The 14,089-nt window shown below is 50.7% G+C and overlaps 1 protein-coding gene across 3 annotated transcripts in view; it reads left to right on the top strand.

Moving 5' to 3' along the window:
- The first annotated feature begins 161 nt into the window (after nucleotides 1-161).
- The window catches only part of NSMF (NMDA receptor synaptonuclear signaling and neuronal migration factor), a 53,590-nt gene continuing 39,662 nt past the window's right edge, over nucleotides 162-14,089 (top strand). For 2 of the 3 annotated variants that reach the window (XM_030507440.1, XM_030507442.1), the window contains exons 1-2: nucleotides 168-472; nucleotides 8,911-8,972. In XM_030507440.1, coding sequence (XP_030363300.1) covers nucleotides 366-472; nucleotides 8,911-8,972 — 169 coding nt within the window. In that variant the 5' untranslated portion in view covers nucleotides 168-365. Of the gene's footprint in view, nucleotides 473-8,910; nucleotides 8,973-14,089 lie in introns of all 3 variants that reach the window. The other variant, XM_030507441.2, reaches the window with a different exon arrangement.

The following is a 14,089-nucleotide window of genomic DNA, read 5'->3' as shown; positions in this document are numbered from 1 at the left end:
ACCGTGTCTTGCAACCGTGCCCACCCGCGGGCAGCGGGACCCGGCGCTGTGGAAAACGCCCTTCCCCGGGGTCGCCGCCGCGTCCCCCCAGGCGGGGCCGCCATGATGTCAGCGGGGAGAGGCGGGAGCCGCCGGCCAAATATAGCGGCGCTTCCTGGGCGGGGGGCGGTGCAGGGGCCCGGCCTCCTGCCGCAGTCAATGAGCCGGCGGCGGCCGCGGCGGAGCGCGGCACCGGCCGGGGGCAGCGCGGCGGGGCGGGGCGGGGGTGCCGCGGGATGGCGGGGCGCTGAGGGAGCGCGGCAGCGAGCGGCGGCGGGCTCCGGCACCGGGCCCCACCGCGGCATGGGCAGCCGCGGGGTCCTGCGATGAGCGCTCCCCCGGCGGCTCCCCCCCGCGCGAATATGGGCACAGCCGTGTCCAAAAGGAAGACGCTGAGGAACGAGGCCATGTCGTCGGTGGCGGCTAAAGTGAGGTGGGTGCCGGGGACCCGTCGAGCTGGGGGGAAGGCCCCGAGCCCCGCAAAGACGAGCCCCGGCGGGCGGCTGCGGGCGCGACCGCGGCGCTTGTCGAGCGGGGCAGAGAGCTCAGCCCCCGGGGCTGGGAGAGCTCGGAGGGACCCTGCGCCCGCCGGAGCCCCCTCGCTGGCTGCTGCGGTGCCCCCCGAAAGCAGCCGCCCGCGCGCTGGTGGCTGCGGGACCGCGGTCCCCCCGCGCCCGGCGGACCCTCAGCCTCCGGAGGGGTGGTTTGTCTCCAAAGGTGCCCCCGCTTCTCGCTGCCGGCCCGGGTAGCATCACCGGCAGGTTTGGTTTGCTCGGGTGGCAAGGAGCGGGTCACAAGTGGATTTGTCAGGGCTGGATCTTTCCAATCTTGAGGAATCCGGAGCGCGGTCAGTTTGCTCGGTGGTTTCTCATCAGCTGGAATGCCATCTGCGTGTCCGAGGGCAAAGTCAGCAGCTGTCTGCAAGGGGGCTTGATCCTTTGAATGGAAAATGTACGGTGTGAAAATCTGGACCCACCACATCTGCCCTTGCCGGCAGTGTCCCAAGCCACTGTGCTGGCCAGTTAAAAGATTTGGGGTCTATATTGTACCTGTTAGGTTTGTATATTGCTTGTCCTACAGTATAGCATTTCGCTTACTGTCTGGTCCCAGTGCTTTTTAGTATCAAACATGGGAGACGTTATAAGACGTATTTGCTGCTGGATTGTGCTTAGGTTTAAAGCTATCACTGATGAGCTCTGCCACAGTGCCCTTTGCCTAGAAAGATGGAACCGACCCTTCTCCCACGCTGCGGTGCAAGTGTCACAGCCATCACCCGGGGACTGTGTGGGGGCACTGGCGCAGGTTTTCGGCAGCACAGCCGTGCACAGGGGTAGGTCTGGCGGCGCCTCTGCTATGTGTGGAGTAGCTCCTTGGTAGCCTGAAAAAAATGGGAAGAAATAAACTTTTCAGCTGCATTATGTAACACTTCCTTTGTGTTAGACAAAATTGCATTAGAATACCCCGGAGTCATGTGTAGGACTCGATCTGTGCTGCTGAGAGATCTCAGTCACCTCTCTGTGACTGTAACTCGGCATTACGGCATCTCTGCCATGCCGAGAGGAGAGGCAGTCTTATGGCTTGAAGTGGAGAGATCCAAAGGTGTTTATATATTGCTGTCTGTCTGTGTTGTAAAGAAATCCATCATTCAAAGTCTGGAGTGCCTCTGGAGAAAGCTGTCTGGGCAGAGCCTGGAACTTTTCCCCACGTTATGGTGCACCCTGTTCATACCCAGTACCGAAAACGTGAGCGCTTTCAATGGTGTTCAGAGATGTGAAGTGGGATTCCTTTTGGCAGATGTCAGCCAGGTAGATATACAGAAATGACACAAAATGCACCATAACTGTTGTAAACGGGGTGCTGGGAATAGGATTAGACAGCCAGTCACACACAAACATCATCCTGGGTAATCACTAAGATTTCTAACGGTAGTGTGGGTGTTCGGGAGCGACTAACGTGTTTTGAATGCAATGATTTGTTAGCCTACACCAGGATGGGCAGATGCTACTCAAGTAGTATCAGCTGTGTAGAGTTCAGGAGGTGCCTCTGGGGTTCTGGTTTGCTACATACCTGCTGTAACTGCTGCCGGACTCCTGCTTCTCTTACATGGGTGCTCTGAGGTGTCTCTTGGTGGTGTGAAGTGTGGTGGTTTGACCAGAACAGTTAGCTAAGTGGACTTGGGCTGGGGAATATAAAGTCTTTAGGGGGTGTCTGGTCACACAGTCCGTGGCACAGGAGAGGTGCTCTTATGTGCCTCCCCGTTCATGCCCTGTGCTAGAAACGCTTAATCAAAAAAGCCTTTGGGGAGGGCAAAGGACTTGCGGAGGAGCTCTCTGCAGTGCCTCTGTGCACGGAGAAGGAGCTGGTGGGGGCAGGCACTGCCGGTGTGTCTCCATCCTGCCCCTCCAGCCACAGCTCAGTCCCTGCCTCCTGTGGTCTCCGCCACCCTCAGAATCTCTACAGCGGTGATGACCCACCTGCTGTCCTGGAGCACATCACACACAGCTCCTCTGCTCTGCCTTGTGTCCTCCTCCATGTATCCCCCGTGTCCTTATCTTCCTTGTCTACAGTGAGGACTCTGCAGGGCAGTAGAGAAAGCTACAGAGAGAGACTATTCTGTCCTTCCCAAGAGGGCTGGGGACTCAGATTCCTGTGTGGGTAGCGCTGCTGTCATGACCAGGTCCCCAGTGGTTTTGCATAGGCAGCTGTGGGATCCTGATCTCATGCTGCAGGAGGAGATGCCCTGGGATTGTTTCTCTGTACCTCCTGAGCTCTGCCCTGTTCATATTTCTCCCGACTTTTCATTTAGAGAGAAAAATCATCTCCTGAAACTCTCTGCAAGTCCAAGTGGCCACTAATGTGTATTTATTATGCATGGCTGGAGCGTGTGTGTGCATTTGACTGTCTTCCTGAGCAGGGAGCATCATTTGTTTGCTATCATGAGTAGTGCGAGCTAAGCAGAAGGTGCAAGCTCCCTAGATTCTTAAACTGAAATCTCTGCAGAGCGACTCAGGGGAGCCTCCTGTCCCAGGGGAAGCAATTTAGCTCCATGCAGTTTGTTGTGTGCTGGGTCTTTTAAACAGCTTCTCAAATTAACGGCATAGTTACTCTGTGCTAACGTTGTGGAGAGCATCCACGATGCTGCCAACTTTGGTCTCTGTATCTTGTCTTCTCCTGAGAGGGTTGCGGTGAACCGTGTGTGGCACCGGGAAGGGGCTGTGGCTCTGTGCTCTTGATCTGATCACATCTCAAGTGCTTGGATGTGAGACCTCGCTGTGGTACTGTGTCTCCTTCCTATGTGTGCTGTTTGTGCCTTGCAGCTCCTAGGGCAGGGATGACGCAGTTGTCTTTGAGTCTTGACCTTGGTGCTGCCCCTCTGCTCACAGTCCCAGGCTGCTGCAGGTTTGGGCTTGTGCAGGTTCCCTTCGGGGTCCTGGCCTGTGTGGTGCCTGACACACACTCCCGGGCTTCCTTAGCACACTTTGAAGGGCATAGATGAACCAAAGCCTTTAGAAATGGGCTCTCTTTGTCCTTGCTGCCTTGATGCCTACAGAACAATACTGGCACCCCAACTGTGGCAGAAAGTCTGTCTTTTCCTGCAGCTCTGCTTTGTGTTACGCTGCCCAACAGCTTTTCTTTGGGAGCAGACAGACATGAGACTTGTGCTCGCATGTTCCAGAACCATCTATCCGTGCTATAGTTAGCACAGGCAATATTTGAGTCGAGAGCGTGGTTCATCCTGCCCAGTTTCAGGATTTTGGTGTCTAGTCCAAGATACCTCACAGCGAGATGAGAATTTGGTCTCACTCCTTCTCTGCGGACTAGAGAGTGGGTTTAAACAGGGCCACCAAGTGTTAGTTGCTGTGAAAGGGTGAATCTTGCGCTGACAAGTGCCGAGGTACTTCAGTGCGTTCCTTATCCCAGGTTTCTTGCTGCATGAGCAATTCTGGGTTTAGGTTTGGGTTCTTCCTGGAGCCTGGATTCCTTTTTCCACTTGTCACTTTTCTTGTGAGTGGTATGAACTCTCATGCTTTGGTTACCACCTTTCTTTAATTTCTTCCTGCTCTGTCCTCTCTCCTCCTGTCCAAGCTTTGACTATAAATTCCTCCAAAACTGTGGGGTCTTTGACTCTAAGGTCCATTGCTGACATTAGATTTCCCTTTCTTGAGAGTGACAATTTGAAATTCTAGCATTTAAAATTAATTTTCCCAGCTACCATCTCCCTACAGAGGTATTTCAGACAACTAGGTTTTGTCAGGGTATTGTCGCTACCAGGTTTAAACAACGTAGGTGTCAGCAGTCTTTAATGGACCTGTTACCTGTGGATGTGCTGGCAGTGTTCCCATTCCTGCTTGGTGATAGAGGAGGATTGCTGCTGTAGGAGGACGTAGGTCCTGATGATGCAGGAGGTCTTTTCTCTCCCGGTTTCCTGAGGTGCAGCACTGTCAGATGCTGTCACAACAGATTCCTGCTGCAGCTCCTCTGGGCATTGCTTCTGAAGGAACACAAGAAGGTGGTGGGTGTTCTTTATTTTTCCATATAACAGTCCTGAACAGTCCAGGTTTTGCTTACCTTGCTGCTCTGCTCTAAATGGAGTTATCTCGGGTCTTTCCTGGATCTCTTGAGTATTTCAGGACAAATTTCTTCACTCAGTTCAGTGTCAGTTTGGTGGATTGCATATATTTGTGTGCGTCTCCTAGCTGCTAGTACGCATCGAGGCCCCTTGTATCCTGCTGATGTGATTGTTTCAGACACATGATGGCTATTCCATGCGCATCACATTGTCACTGAGATCTTTGTTACTTAGCAGCTTTCCTCCTTCTAGCAAAGCCTCAGCCAACTTCTCTTTCAGACCTGAGTGCAGCTTTGACATCTAATGCTCAGTGAGTACTGAAGAATGCACTCAGAAGGGCAGCCGCCTGTGCTCCCATCCCACCCTCTGTGCTCTTGAAGCCATTCTGGTGGAGAAGCTGGAGAAGCTGCTGGTGTTTTCTCTGAGGGAACAGCAGTGCTGTCTTCACTGGTTAGACTCCATAGCACAGTGTACTGAGGCCGTGGTGCCTGGTTGATGTCCTTTTGTTAAATCAGGCCGTGCTGACTGTCTAACATGCAGATCTGATCTGCCACTAAAATGAAACCCTCTCTCTAGATGAGTCAGGGCTAAACTTGTCACATTGTCAGCTGATTGCTCTCGGTCCTACCTGCTCATTGGTATGCAGCTCTTGCAGTGTCATACACTCAGGGTTATAGCTCATTGGCCCCTATATCTGTGAGGCACCTTGTACTTCATCATGTTTATGTGAAATAAGTCTTCTTTTTTATCTCTTGCCAGTTAAATTATCCAGAAGTGTTTCTGCTCTGAGCCCACTTGAAGTGTTTCCTGCCCAATGCCATCAGGCTGCTTGATGGGACTTAAACTGTGATAGTGGAAGCAAAACTGAGCTGCAAGTTTTGTGACTTATATTAATAGTGTATTGTAAAAAAGAAATAGGAAAGAATGGCATGAATAGAGCACTGCCATCTGTTTGGCTTTTGCTCTGGCTTTATTTTCATCCAAGTCAGTGGGTACCAAGGAGAGGAGTGAATGGCACCTTAATGATACAGGCAGATGCTGGTAAAATGGGGTTACTCTGAGCACGGCCAGGGTTGTGCTGGCAAGGGGAGACCAGGCATAAGGAGTTAGCATGGCCAGCAGAGTCCCCTTGGCAAAGGGCATGTGTGGACATCTGTGGGAGATGAGCTGAGGCCCAGCCAAGGAGAAGCCGATGGCGCTTGGGAAGCAGGAATGAAGAAGGGAACCACTGAGATAATAGGCAGAAATTTAGCCTGAGTTTGCAGTGTAATTGGCTGGAAAACCCCTGTGGCACCTTGTGCTGCGCAGGCCTCATTGCCTTATTAGCTGTCACTGGATAACTGGGATCAAGTGTTCACATTCATCTGCTCTTGGCTTGGCCTGCAGCGTTGGAGAGCAGTGGAAGTGACAGTGACATAGTGGAGGTCCAGCCTGGCCGGGCAGCAGTGGCTTCGAGTAGCTCCGTGCCCTGCCACTGTGCTTCTGCCCTGCAGGGAGAGGTCTGGGTATCCCCTGGGCCCTGGGAGCTCTGGTTTTACCCTGCTGCCTCGTCTGCTCGGGGCAACAGGAGCGTGAGGTTACAGACACTGCAGCACCTCTGAACTCGAGCTCTCGTTCTGAGTGACCCTGTGCTTCTCTCTGGCTCCACGGTAGCTCTTTGCACTTTGGGTCTTAGGAAGTGCTTGGTACTAATTTTTGAGCCTGTGGTTTGCAAGCTAAGGGTGAAGCACTGGTTCTGATTTTAGGCAGACAGATCAGCTTCAGGCACTGGCAGAGATGAATCGAGGGAATGACAGCTGAACTATCATGCTCTTGGAGCTTTTGAACTAGTTACAGACTATATTTTATCATCGTATTTCAGCATTCTTTGTGTAAATCTCCATATTCTGTCACTGATAATTTACCTGAGAACTTCCTCGTTGTTATTTTCTCACATTGAATGGCTGCTGATGGACAGAGAAGCTTCAAAGTCTTTCCCAAGGGTGAAAGTGCCCTGTCTGTGAATGGTTTTGATGATGCCTTTCAAGGACAGATGTTTCTATGGGAAGCCTTGGAGTCCCAGAAGTCTTGGTGGGAGAGATATTGGAAGTCTTGAGCGCAGCCATCTGCTCACAGGGCTATTGCCAGTGCAGTGTGAGATCAGCCGTGTCTTTGAATGAGCCTTAACCACCTCTAAATGGAGTGCAGGAGTAGCTCAGGAGTGCTCTTGCAGCTGCATAGCCTGATGTTAGAACCACAGGATCATAGAATTATTTAGGTTGGAAAAGACCTTTAGGAACATCAAGTCCAACTGTAAACCTAATGCTGTCAAGCCCACCACTAAACCATGTCTCTAAGCACCACATCTACACCTCCAGGGATGGTGACTCAGATACCTCCAGGGATGGTGACTTTTCCACTTCCCTGAAGTTGCTACGCTGCAGCTCCCAACTTTACACTTGTGTGTTGCCCCAGGACCAAGTCCTGCTTTTTGCCCAGGCAGAAAGGTGGTGGGTGAAGGAACATCCATGAGGTGCTTGTCCTCCTGTATGGGTGAGCCATGATGGTCATCCCTTTGTTCTTTGTAGTGAGGATTGTGTGTCAACTGTACAGCTCCCTCATCTGACAGAGCCCCTGTGTGACCATCTTTGGGGGTGCTTTGGCATTGAGGAAGACAGTTGGGGCAACTGCCACCCTAGTGTTCAAAGGCACAGCCTGGTACTAGACAGGCAAGAATCTGCAAACAGAAAAGCCTCGATACTGTGTGTTAGCCTGTCATGACAGAGCAGGTTGAATCTGTCAGGACACAGCAGGTTGAACCTTGCTTCTCACACAGCTCCAGCTGTGCTGCTCCAGAGCATTTTGCATTTGGCTGTGCTGAAATTTAGTCCTATTGGAGATTAAATCATTCTTCATCGTTCATATTGATCCCCTGTTGCTGGCTGTGGATGACAAATGGACTTCCCACTCCTTCCAGCTCTCGTTGCTCTGGGAGGTAGGTTGTAGCTTAGTTAATCTTTTCCCGTTGGGAGGAGGCGTGTAAAAGCAGTGGGGGGAAATCCTTGTGACACAAGTTGGGATATGCTGCTGGATTGGGTAGCAAAGCAGAAGAGGATTGCAGAAGGTTGTTTTGGAGGTCAAAGCCATTTTCCACTTGGATGTTTTATAGCTGTTATGAGCATAGCCTGTTGTGGAAGCTTGAACTGGAGAGGGCTGTTCTGAGGTTGAGCACCTCTGAAGGAGGACGTGATGCCTTGCTATGGAGAGCATTCCCTGTTGCAGTGCCTTTATCTCCTCTCCCAGCAGATGCTGGGGTGCTTGCAGGCTGGTGCCTGGCTGCTGGCTTCTCTTGGCTTGGCTTGCCAGGGAGGTGGGTGGCTGGTTTGTCTCCTGGCCTGTCCATGGGCAAATATCAGCCTGGTTGTGATGCTGCAGACCTTGGGGAGGTTGTTCTACAAACCTGGGGAAAAGGATGGCTGGGAAAAGCTGGTATTGACTCTCTCGAGTCACAGGTCTGTTGAGTACAGGAAAACAAGCACATCAGCAAATGCCCTGCAATAGGAGCCTGGAGATTGTATTTACTGTAGAGCAGGGAATGTGTGCCTTGACCAAGGATTCCTTTCCTGTGTGGGTTGCAAGCTTTTTCCTGGTTGGAATATTCATAGGTTTGCTCTCTGACGTAGGCCCTGATGTGTGATAAGGGTTGAGCTCACCCTGCCTCGTTGGTGCTGAATATATTGCAGTCAACTTCCAGTCATCCAGAGGACCTGAATCCATCAGAGAACCAAGGATGGCTTTTGTGGGTATTGTGAGGGCCCCTCAAATCAGGCATCCTAATGCTGACATAGTTGGTGCTTGAGCGCTTAGGGTTAAGGTAGGTAAAATGGGTATTGGTAGTAACATCTAAGGTGTGATGGCTCACAGATAGGAGCATTCAGAAGCAGAGCAGAAGGCTGGGCTGATGGTTGGGGCTGGGCTGGAGATACCTTCTTCCTTGGGCTGCCAGAAGGGGTTTAGCCTGTGTGCATCACAGAAACAAGGACAACTTTAATGCAGGTGCATTTCAATGGTTTTTAACAGAGAAGCTGAAGACTAAAATAGTCCTGGGCTTGCAGTCTAACTGTGTTTTACCCTTTTGGTGTGTTAACCAGGAAGCCTCCCCTGCTATTACAGCATGTTTAAATTGGTGTCACCAGAAGCTGAGAGATAGGCAGCTGCAGGAGAACAGCAGTACGTTGATATTGAACTGTTCTTTCCTTGGCCTTTAACCAATATTCTTCTCTTTTTCTCCTTTGCTGCCTTCTGGGATCTTGGACGTGCAGAGCAGCAAGGGCTTTTGGAGAATATCTTTCCCAAAACCATCCCGAAGGTAGAAACGGCTCAGGTAAGAGAACTGACATTGCTTATATCCTTATGTGCTTGCACCTATTTTATTAATAGGCCTTCAAATGAAAGTGCATTTATTCATCATAAAGGGTTAGTGTGAGATCTCAGCAGGAGGAGTTGCCCTCTAAATCGGTGAAGCCCTTGAGGAGAGAAGGCAGTTTGGTGACTCGAGGGTTGGGTGGGCTGTGGGGACAAGTTCAGTTGTAGTGGACAAGTGCCCTGTCATAAATCCAGCCCTAGGGCTGATGTCCATGGAAGATATTTCAGCTGGGAAGGGAAAAACTGCAGTGCACAAGGCTTCTGCACTGGTTTGTCACTCCTTGGTCTTTCTTTCACTAGGGAATAAAAGTAGGTGAGTTATAGTGTCAACTGACGTGCTTGGGGTGCGTGCAGCAGTCTGCCTCTGCTGGCAAGGGTAATGTCTGGATTTATTCCAGGGTTTGCTTCAGCAGGGGTTAAAATGAGATTTGCCCTCTCTGCTTGAGGACACCAGCATGTGCCAGCTCATGTGTTAATATTTTATACACAGACATTGTCCCTGTAAGCTTATGCTGGGTTCTGCCTAATGGGCAAGAGAGCACAAGAGAAACTCACTTGACTTCTAACAAGCCTGTGCCTGGTCTGTGTGGAAAGAAAACATTCTGCAGACAATAAATTCACTATAAAACCCATAGAAAATCCCATGAAACTCACATAAAACCCTGTGTGAACAAGTAGCAGATTGTTCCGTAGCACTGAACTGTTTTGCCAGGGGTAACAGTTCTAAATGGAACATAATTTAGAGTGATGTTGCCATTTAATGTAAATTGTGTGTGTGCTTAAACCTCTGCAGGCAGGGAATGCCCCTTGCTGAGAGAGCAATCCCAGTCCCACCAGCCTTTGGCAGCCAGCTGAATGAGTCCCTGCCTTTTCTCTTGAATCTAATGACCTTCAAGTTATCCTTGGCTGGGTTGTGCTACCTTTGGAATGGAAGGGCTTTCAAACAATGTGCTGCAGTTTTCTGTGATTTTCTTTCAAACATGAGAACTCCAGTGACACATGACTTCCAATATTTAGTCTAAGAACAACGTATGGTGGTAGGAAGGGAAGGGTAGAGAGGGGTTTAATGCAGCTGAGGTGAGATGCCTAAGGTGGAGGGGAGGAAGGGGTTGGACAGACAGTGCAGAGACAGGCTGGGCTGGTCCCAGGAGGCTGGGCACAAGTGTCCTTTATCATGGCCATTTTTGTAGCTGCTTCTGTCAGCTGGAGCCTTTGCTGGTGCTTTTCTGCACACCCCCACTCCAGTTTCCAAACGGGAAACTTCCATTTTCCCTGTGAGGGTGCTGAGGCGCTGGCACAGGGTGCCCAGAGAAGCTGTGGCTGCCCCATCCCTGGCAGTGTTCAAGGCCAGGTTGGACACAGGGGCTTGGAGCAACCTGCTCCAGTGGAAGGTGTCCCCGCCCGTGGCAGGGGCTTGGAACTGGAGGAGCTTTAAGGTCCTTTCCAACACAAACCAGGCTGGGATTCTATAAGTTGTCTTCTGCTCACTTTGCAGTGCCCTTGCAGTACCTGTGGGGTCACATTCAGGCCAGAAGGAGAATCTGGTGGGGATGAGGGGAAATTGCCCATCTGTTCAGGTGCCTGAGACCTGGGGAACCCTGATCAAAGCCAAGGAGTAGGACCCTCTCTGATGCACGCTTACACAGCTGTCCTTTTACTCATCCTTGTGGTTGCTCCTAGCTGCTCGTGCCTCTCTTGACTGTAGATAAGGAGAACATGGGAGTGGAGCTGATGTGGCTCCTGGATAATGCACTGCTGTTGGGCTCCCCAGACCAATGCTTAAACCCTCTCTGTGCTCGTAATACATCCCTAAGCTCTCCAGGGAAGCTTCTCATACCCACTGTCCCCTTGGTGTATCGGGCTTGAGATTGTGTTTGAATCCAAGTGAATTTAGTTGCCATGGATAAGAATCAAGCAGCGAGTGGTACACATGGAAATACACAGTCCTTATGGGGTCCTTAAGTATTGACTTGGAAATAAAGTTCGTTCCCTAGAAATTACTCTAAATGTTTAAAGAGGAAAAAATAAGAATCCTCATTTTTTAAGTCATCTTTTGCAACTCTGCAGTGTATAATTTAACCCAGTCTGTAACATTCCTTTATAAATAACTGCTAGGAAGTTTGCAGTCCTATAAAAACGTTGAGAGTAGAAAATGTGGCTCCCTTTCGTTCATCCCAGGAGCCCAATAACAGGGGAATCAACTCTTTCCATCCTCAGAAGTTCTGTATCTCTCAGTATGGCTTTCACAAGCTTCTGAACACTTCACCTTTGGCTCAGCAGAGCGCTTAAGCTGTAGGATGAGCTTTCATCCAGTGCCTGCAGCGAAACCAAAGAAGAGCCTCTTCTACGTGACTTGAAGATGTAGCACATACATAGAAGTACCTGAATCTGCTCCAACTCAGAGAAGAGAGCAGGAGAGCAGTGTTAGGGCTTTACCAGCCCACCAATATGCTGTAGTTAAATTCCTACTTGCATATGTTGGTGGCTGAGGTCCAAGCTCAGCACACTGAGGAACTGATTCCTCAGTGCATGTATGTCTCTGTTCACAGCACTCTGGGCTTTCACCATGGGTGTGTTTACCCGGTGGGATGGGGCTGCTTTCCACTGTAATAACCCTGTCTACATGGATGCTGCCTGCAATGCCAGGAGACTGCAGCTGGGGTTAAGACTCTAGCCTAAATGTGGATGGAAGGAGGCAGGCCTTGACTTCAAGAGTTTATAGTCAGGAAATAAAAAGCTGTAAGAAAGGCTTAAAGTCATTGATGAATGCAGTGAGGGAAAAGGGTTGTGGTCTTTGAGGAACAGGAAGTTGGCAGAGCCATCAGTGGGACAGTGGAAGCCTAAAAAGCTCCTCTTCTGCGGATCCAGGAGCTGGAACCCTCCTCTCTCTCTGCAGAAGACAATCCTCATGCAGAGAATGAGGGGGGTGTAAATCCTTGGGATGCCAGTTCTGCTGCTGCCTTACCTGCTAATTCACCTCCTTGGCAGAAGGGTGGAGAGCTGGAACTCCCCAGGCAGACACAGGAGACGCTGTCAGATGGAGCCCCATGTGTACAGAGACTGCCCCAACTTCCTCTACTTCTGCTGCACTTTGTTCTCTGAGGATCATCTAGAGTCCCCTGACTCCCAGGAAAGGAGATGCTATAACAGCTTTTGCATCCCACCTCTTACTTCACATTCCACAGCTGATCAAAGAGCTTATTCTTTGGTGGTGACTTTTACACCTCATAGTCTATTTTCGGTGGCTCCTCTGGAGAGCCTGGGTGAGTGTGTGCGTCAGAATGTCTTTGAGATCCTGGTGATGAGGAACTACAGAGGGATCGTGCATCAGCAGGATGGGCCAGCTGCCATGTCCGAGCACTGTAATGAGGGTGAGCTATCTGCAAGCCTTTGTTCACCTTCTGCTTCCAATAAAATCATAGTCTGTCCATGTTCCACTCGCTTTACCAGGGCAGTGGCTGTGGGGTTGAACATCACGAGGAGGTAAGGAGAGTTGCAGCATACTGCAGGGTGTACATGTAGTGAGGAAAAGGTGGGGAGAGTATTTGTTCTTGGTTATAACTTCTGATTCTTCCTAATGTGAGGCCCAAGAACTTCATGGCTGAGAAATATTGTGACTACCCCTATGTAACTCCTCGATGGCTTGTTCTGGAGGAGGTTTTCCAGGTGACTGGGGAGTCCATTTACCTCTCCTCTGTTTCTTGGCTCGGAGTGCACCAACCATGTTCTGTGAGGTTACAGCAGGGATGACAGCAATACCCATTTGTCTTCTCTTTGCTTCCCTTCTTCCCCAGCTGCCTGCTGACAGGGTATATGAGTTGCTGGCAGAGGATGAAGGAATTGTCCTTTTGACATCACTCAGATTTTTCTCTCCTGATCTTTAAGATATTCTGAGAAACTAGAAAAAAGAGAGGGTTGGACTCTGCTGCTGCTGCCAGGACATGGATCTGTTAAGGGAGCTGGTGCTGAGGTGGTAATGCATCTCCTGCTCTTTTCCTGCCTCTGTTCACTGATGGCTTATTCATGCAGGCTGAAGGTCTGGGAAGGTTCCCAAGAAGAGCACTCTCATGTTCAGCATTCATTCTGACTGCAGAGCTACTGCCAAAGTCCTTGCTGACCCTCACAGCTTTCTGGTACCTTCCAAGGACTTTCCATCTTGTCTCTGGCATGGTTCTAGTGTAGGAGGGGGTGTCCCTTGGGACAGACCCAAAAGAAAGGCAAGGAAAAGGGTTGACATGCTGTGAAAGGGAAGTGTAAGAAGGCTGCAGAGAGCAAAATGCAAACAGAGAAGAGGTAATCATTGTGAGTCCCACCAGACCTCATGGGATGAGGAGTTTTGGACATTCCCAGAGTCCCCTTCACCCAGCTATGGTGTCAGAGGCCCCACACTGTGATACTGCTTTAGATTTCTTTATGTCCATGTACTGGAACTGTGAGAGGAAAAAGATACCCAAGGCTTGGGGCAGTGAGATGAGCAATGGCAGCAAGCAGAGCACTTGAGAAACTTCCCCCTGTCAGGGGAAGCAGTGATGCAGTCGGTGAGATGGGGTCCTTCACTGAGACACCAGCGTCCTTCACTGAGGCCAGGAAGGGAAGGGAGCTGTGCTGGGGCTTTTCCCTGGTGCTTTTTAATGGGCAGTTTCTGTTTCATTTGCCTGGGCTGTTTGGAGGGCAGCTGGTGCTGCTGTTGCTGTAGGTTGCGGCACTGCTCTGCCCGCTGCAGACTGGGGCTCTGGGCAACCCCCATGTGAAAGGCTGTGGAAGGAAGAAGGAAGGGAAGGATCCCAGCAGCTATAAGGTGTGCTTGGTGCTCCAGAAATGATGGGCTTTGGGCCAGAGCTGCCTGGCAGGTCTTGACCTAAATTCACTGTGGTTCTTGCAGAATCAGCACGGCTGCTCTGCCTGGTTTGCATCAGTACAGACCAAAGGGGGTAGTAACCTGTAACTGGAAGAAGCTCAAAAGAGGTCATCTTTGCTTCTTTTCTTTGATTTTGCATGTTTCAGCCATCAGTGAAAACACTGGGTGCAGAATGAGCACTCCTGAGCTTCCCAAGCCAAATAGCAATGGGTAGTGGT

Source organism: Strigops habroptila, chromosome 15 (genome assembly GCF_004027225.2).
Source record: "Strigops habroptila isolate Jane chromosome 15, bStrHab1.2.pri, whole genome shotgun sequence".
Classification (NCBI taxonomy): Eukaryota; Metazoa; Chordata; class Aves; order Psittaciformes; family Psittacidae; genus Strigops; species Strigops habroptila.
Note: the sequence above shows the minus strand (reverse complement) of the source record. Positions and strands in the feature narration are given on the sequence as shown.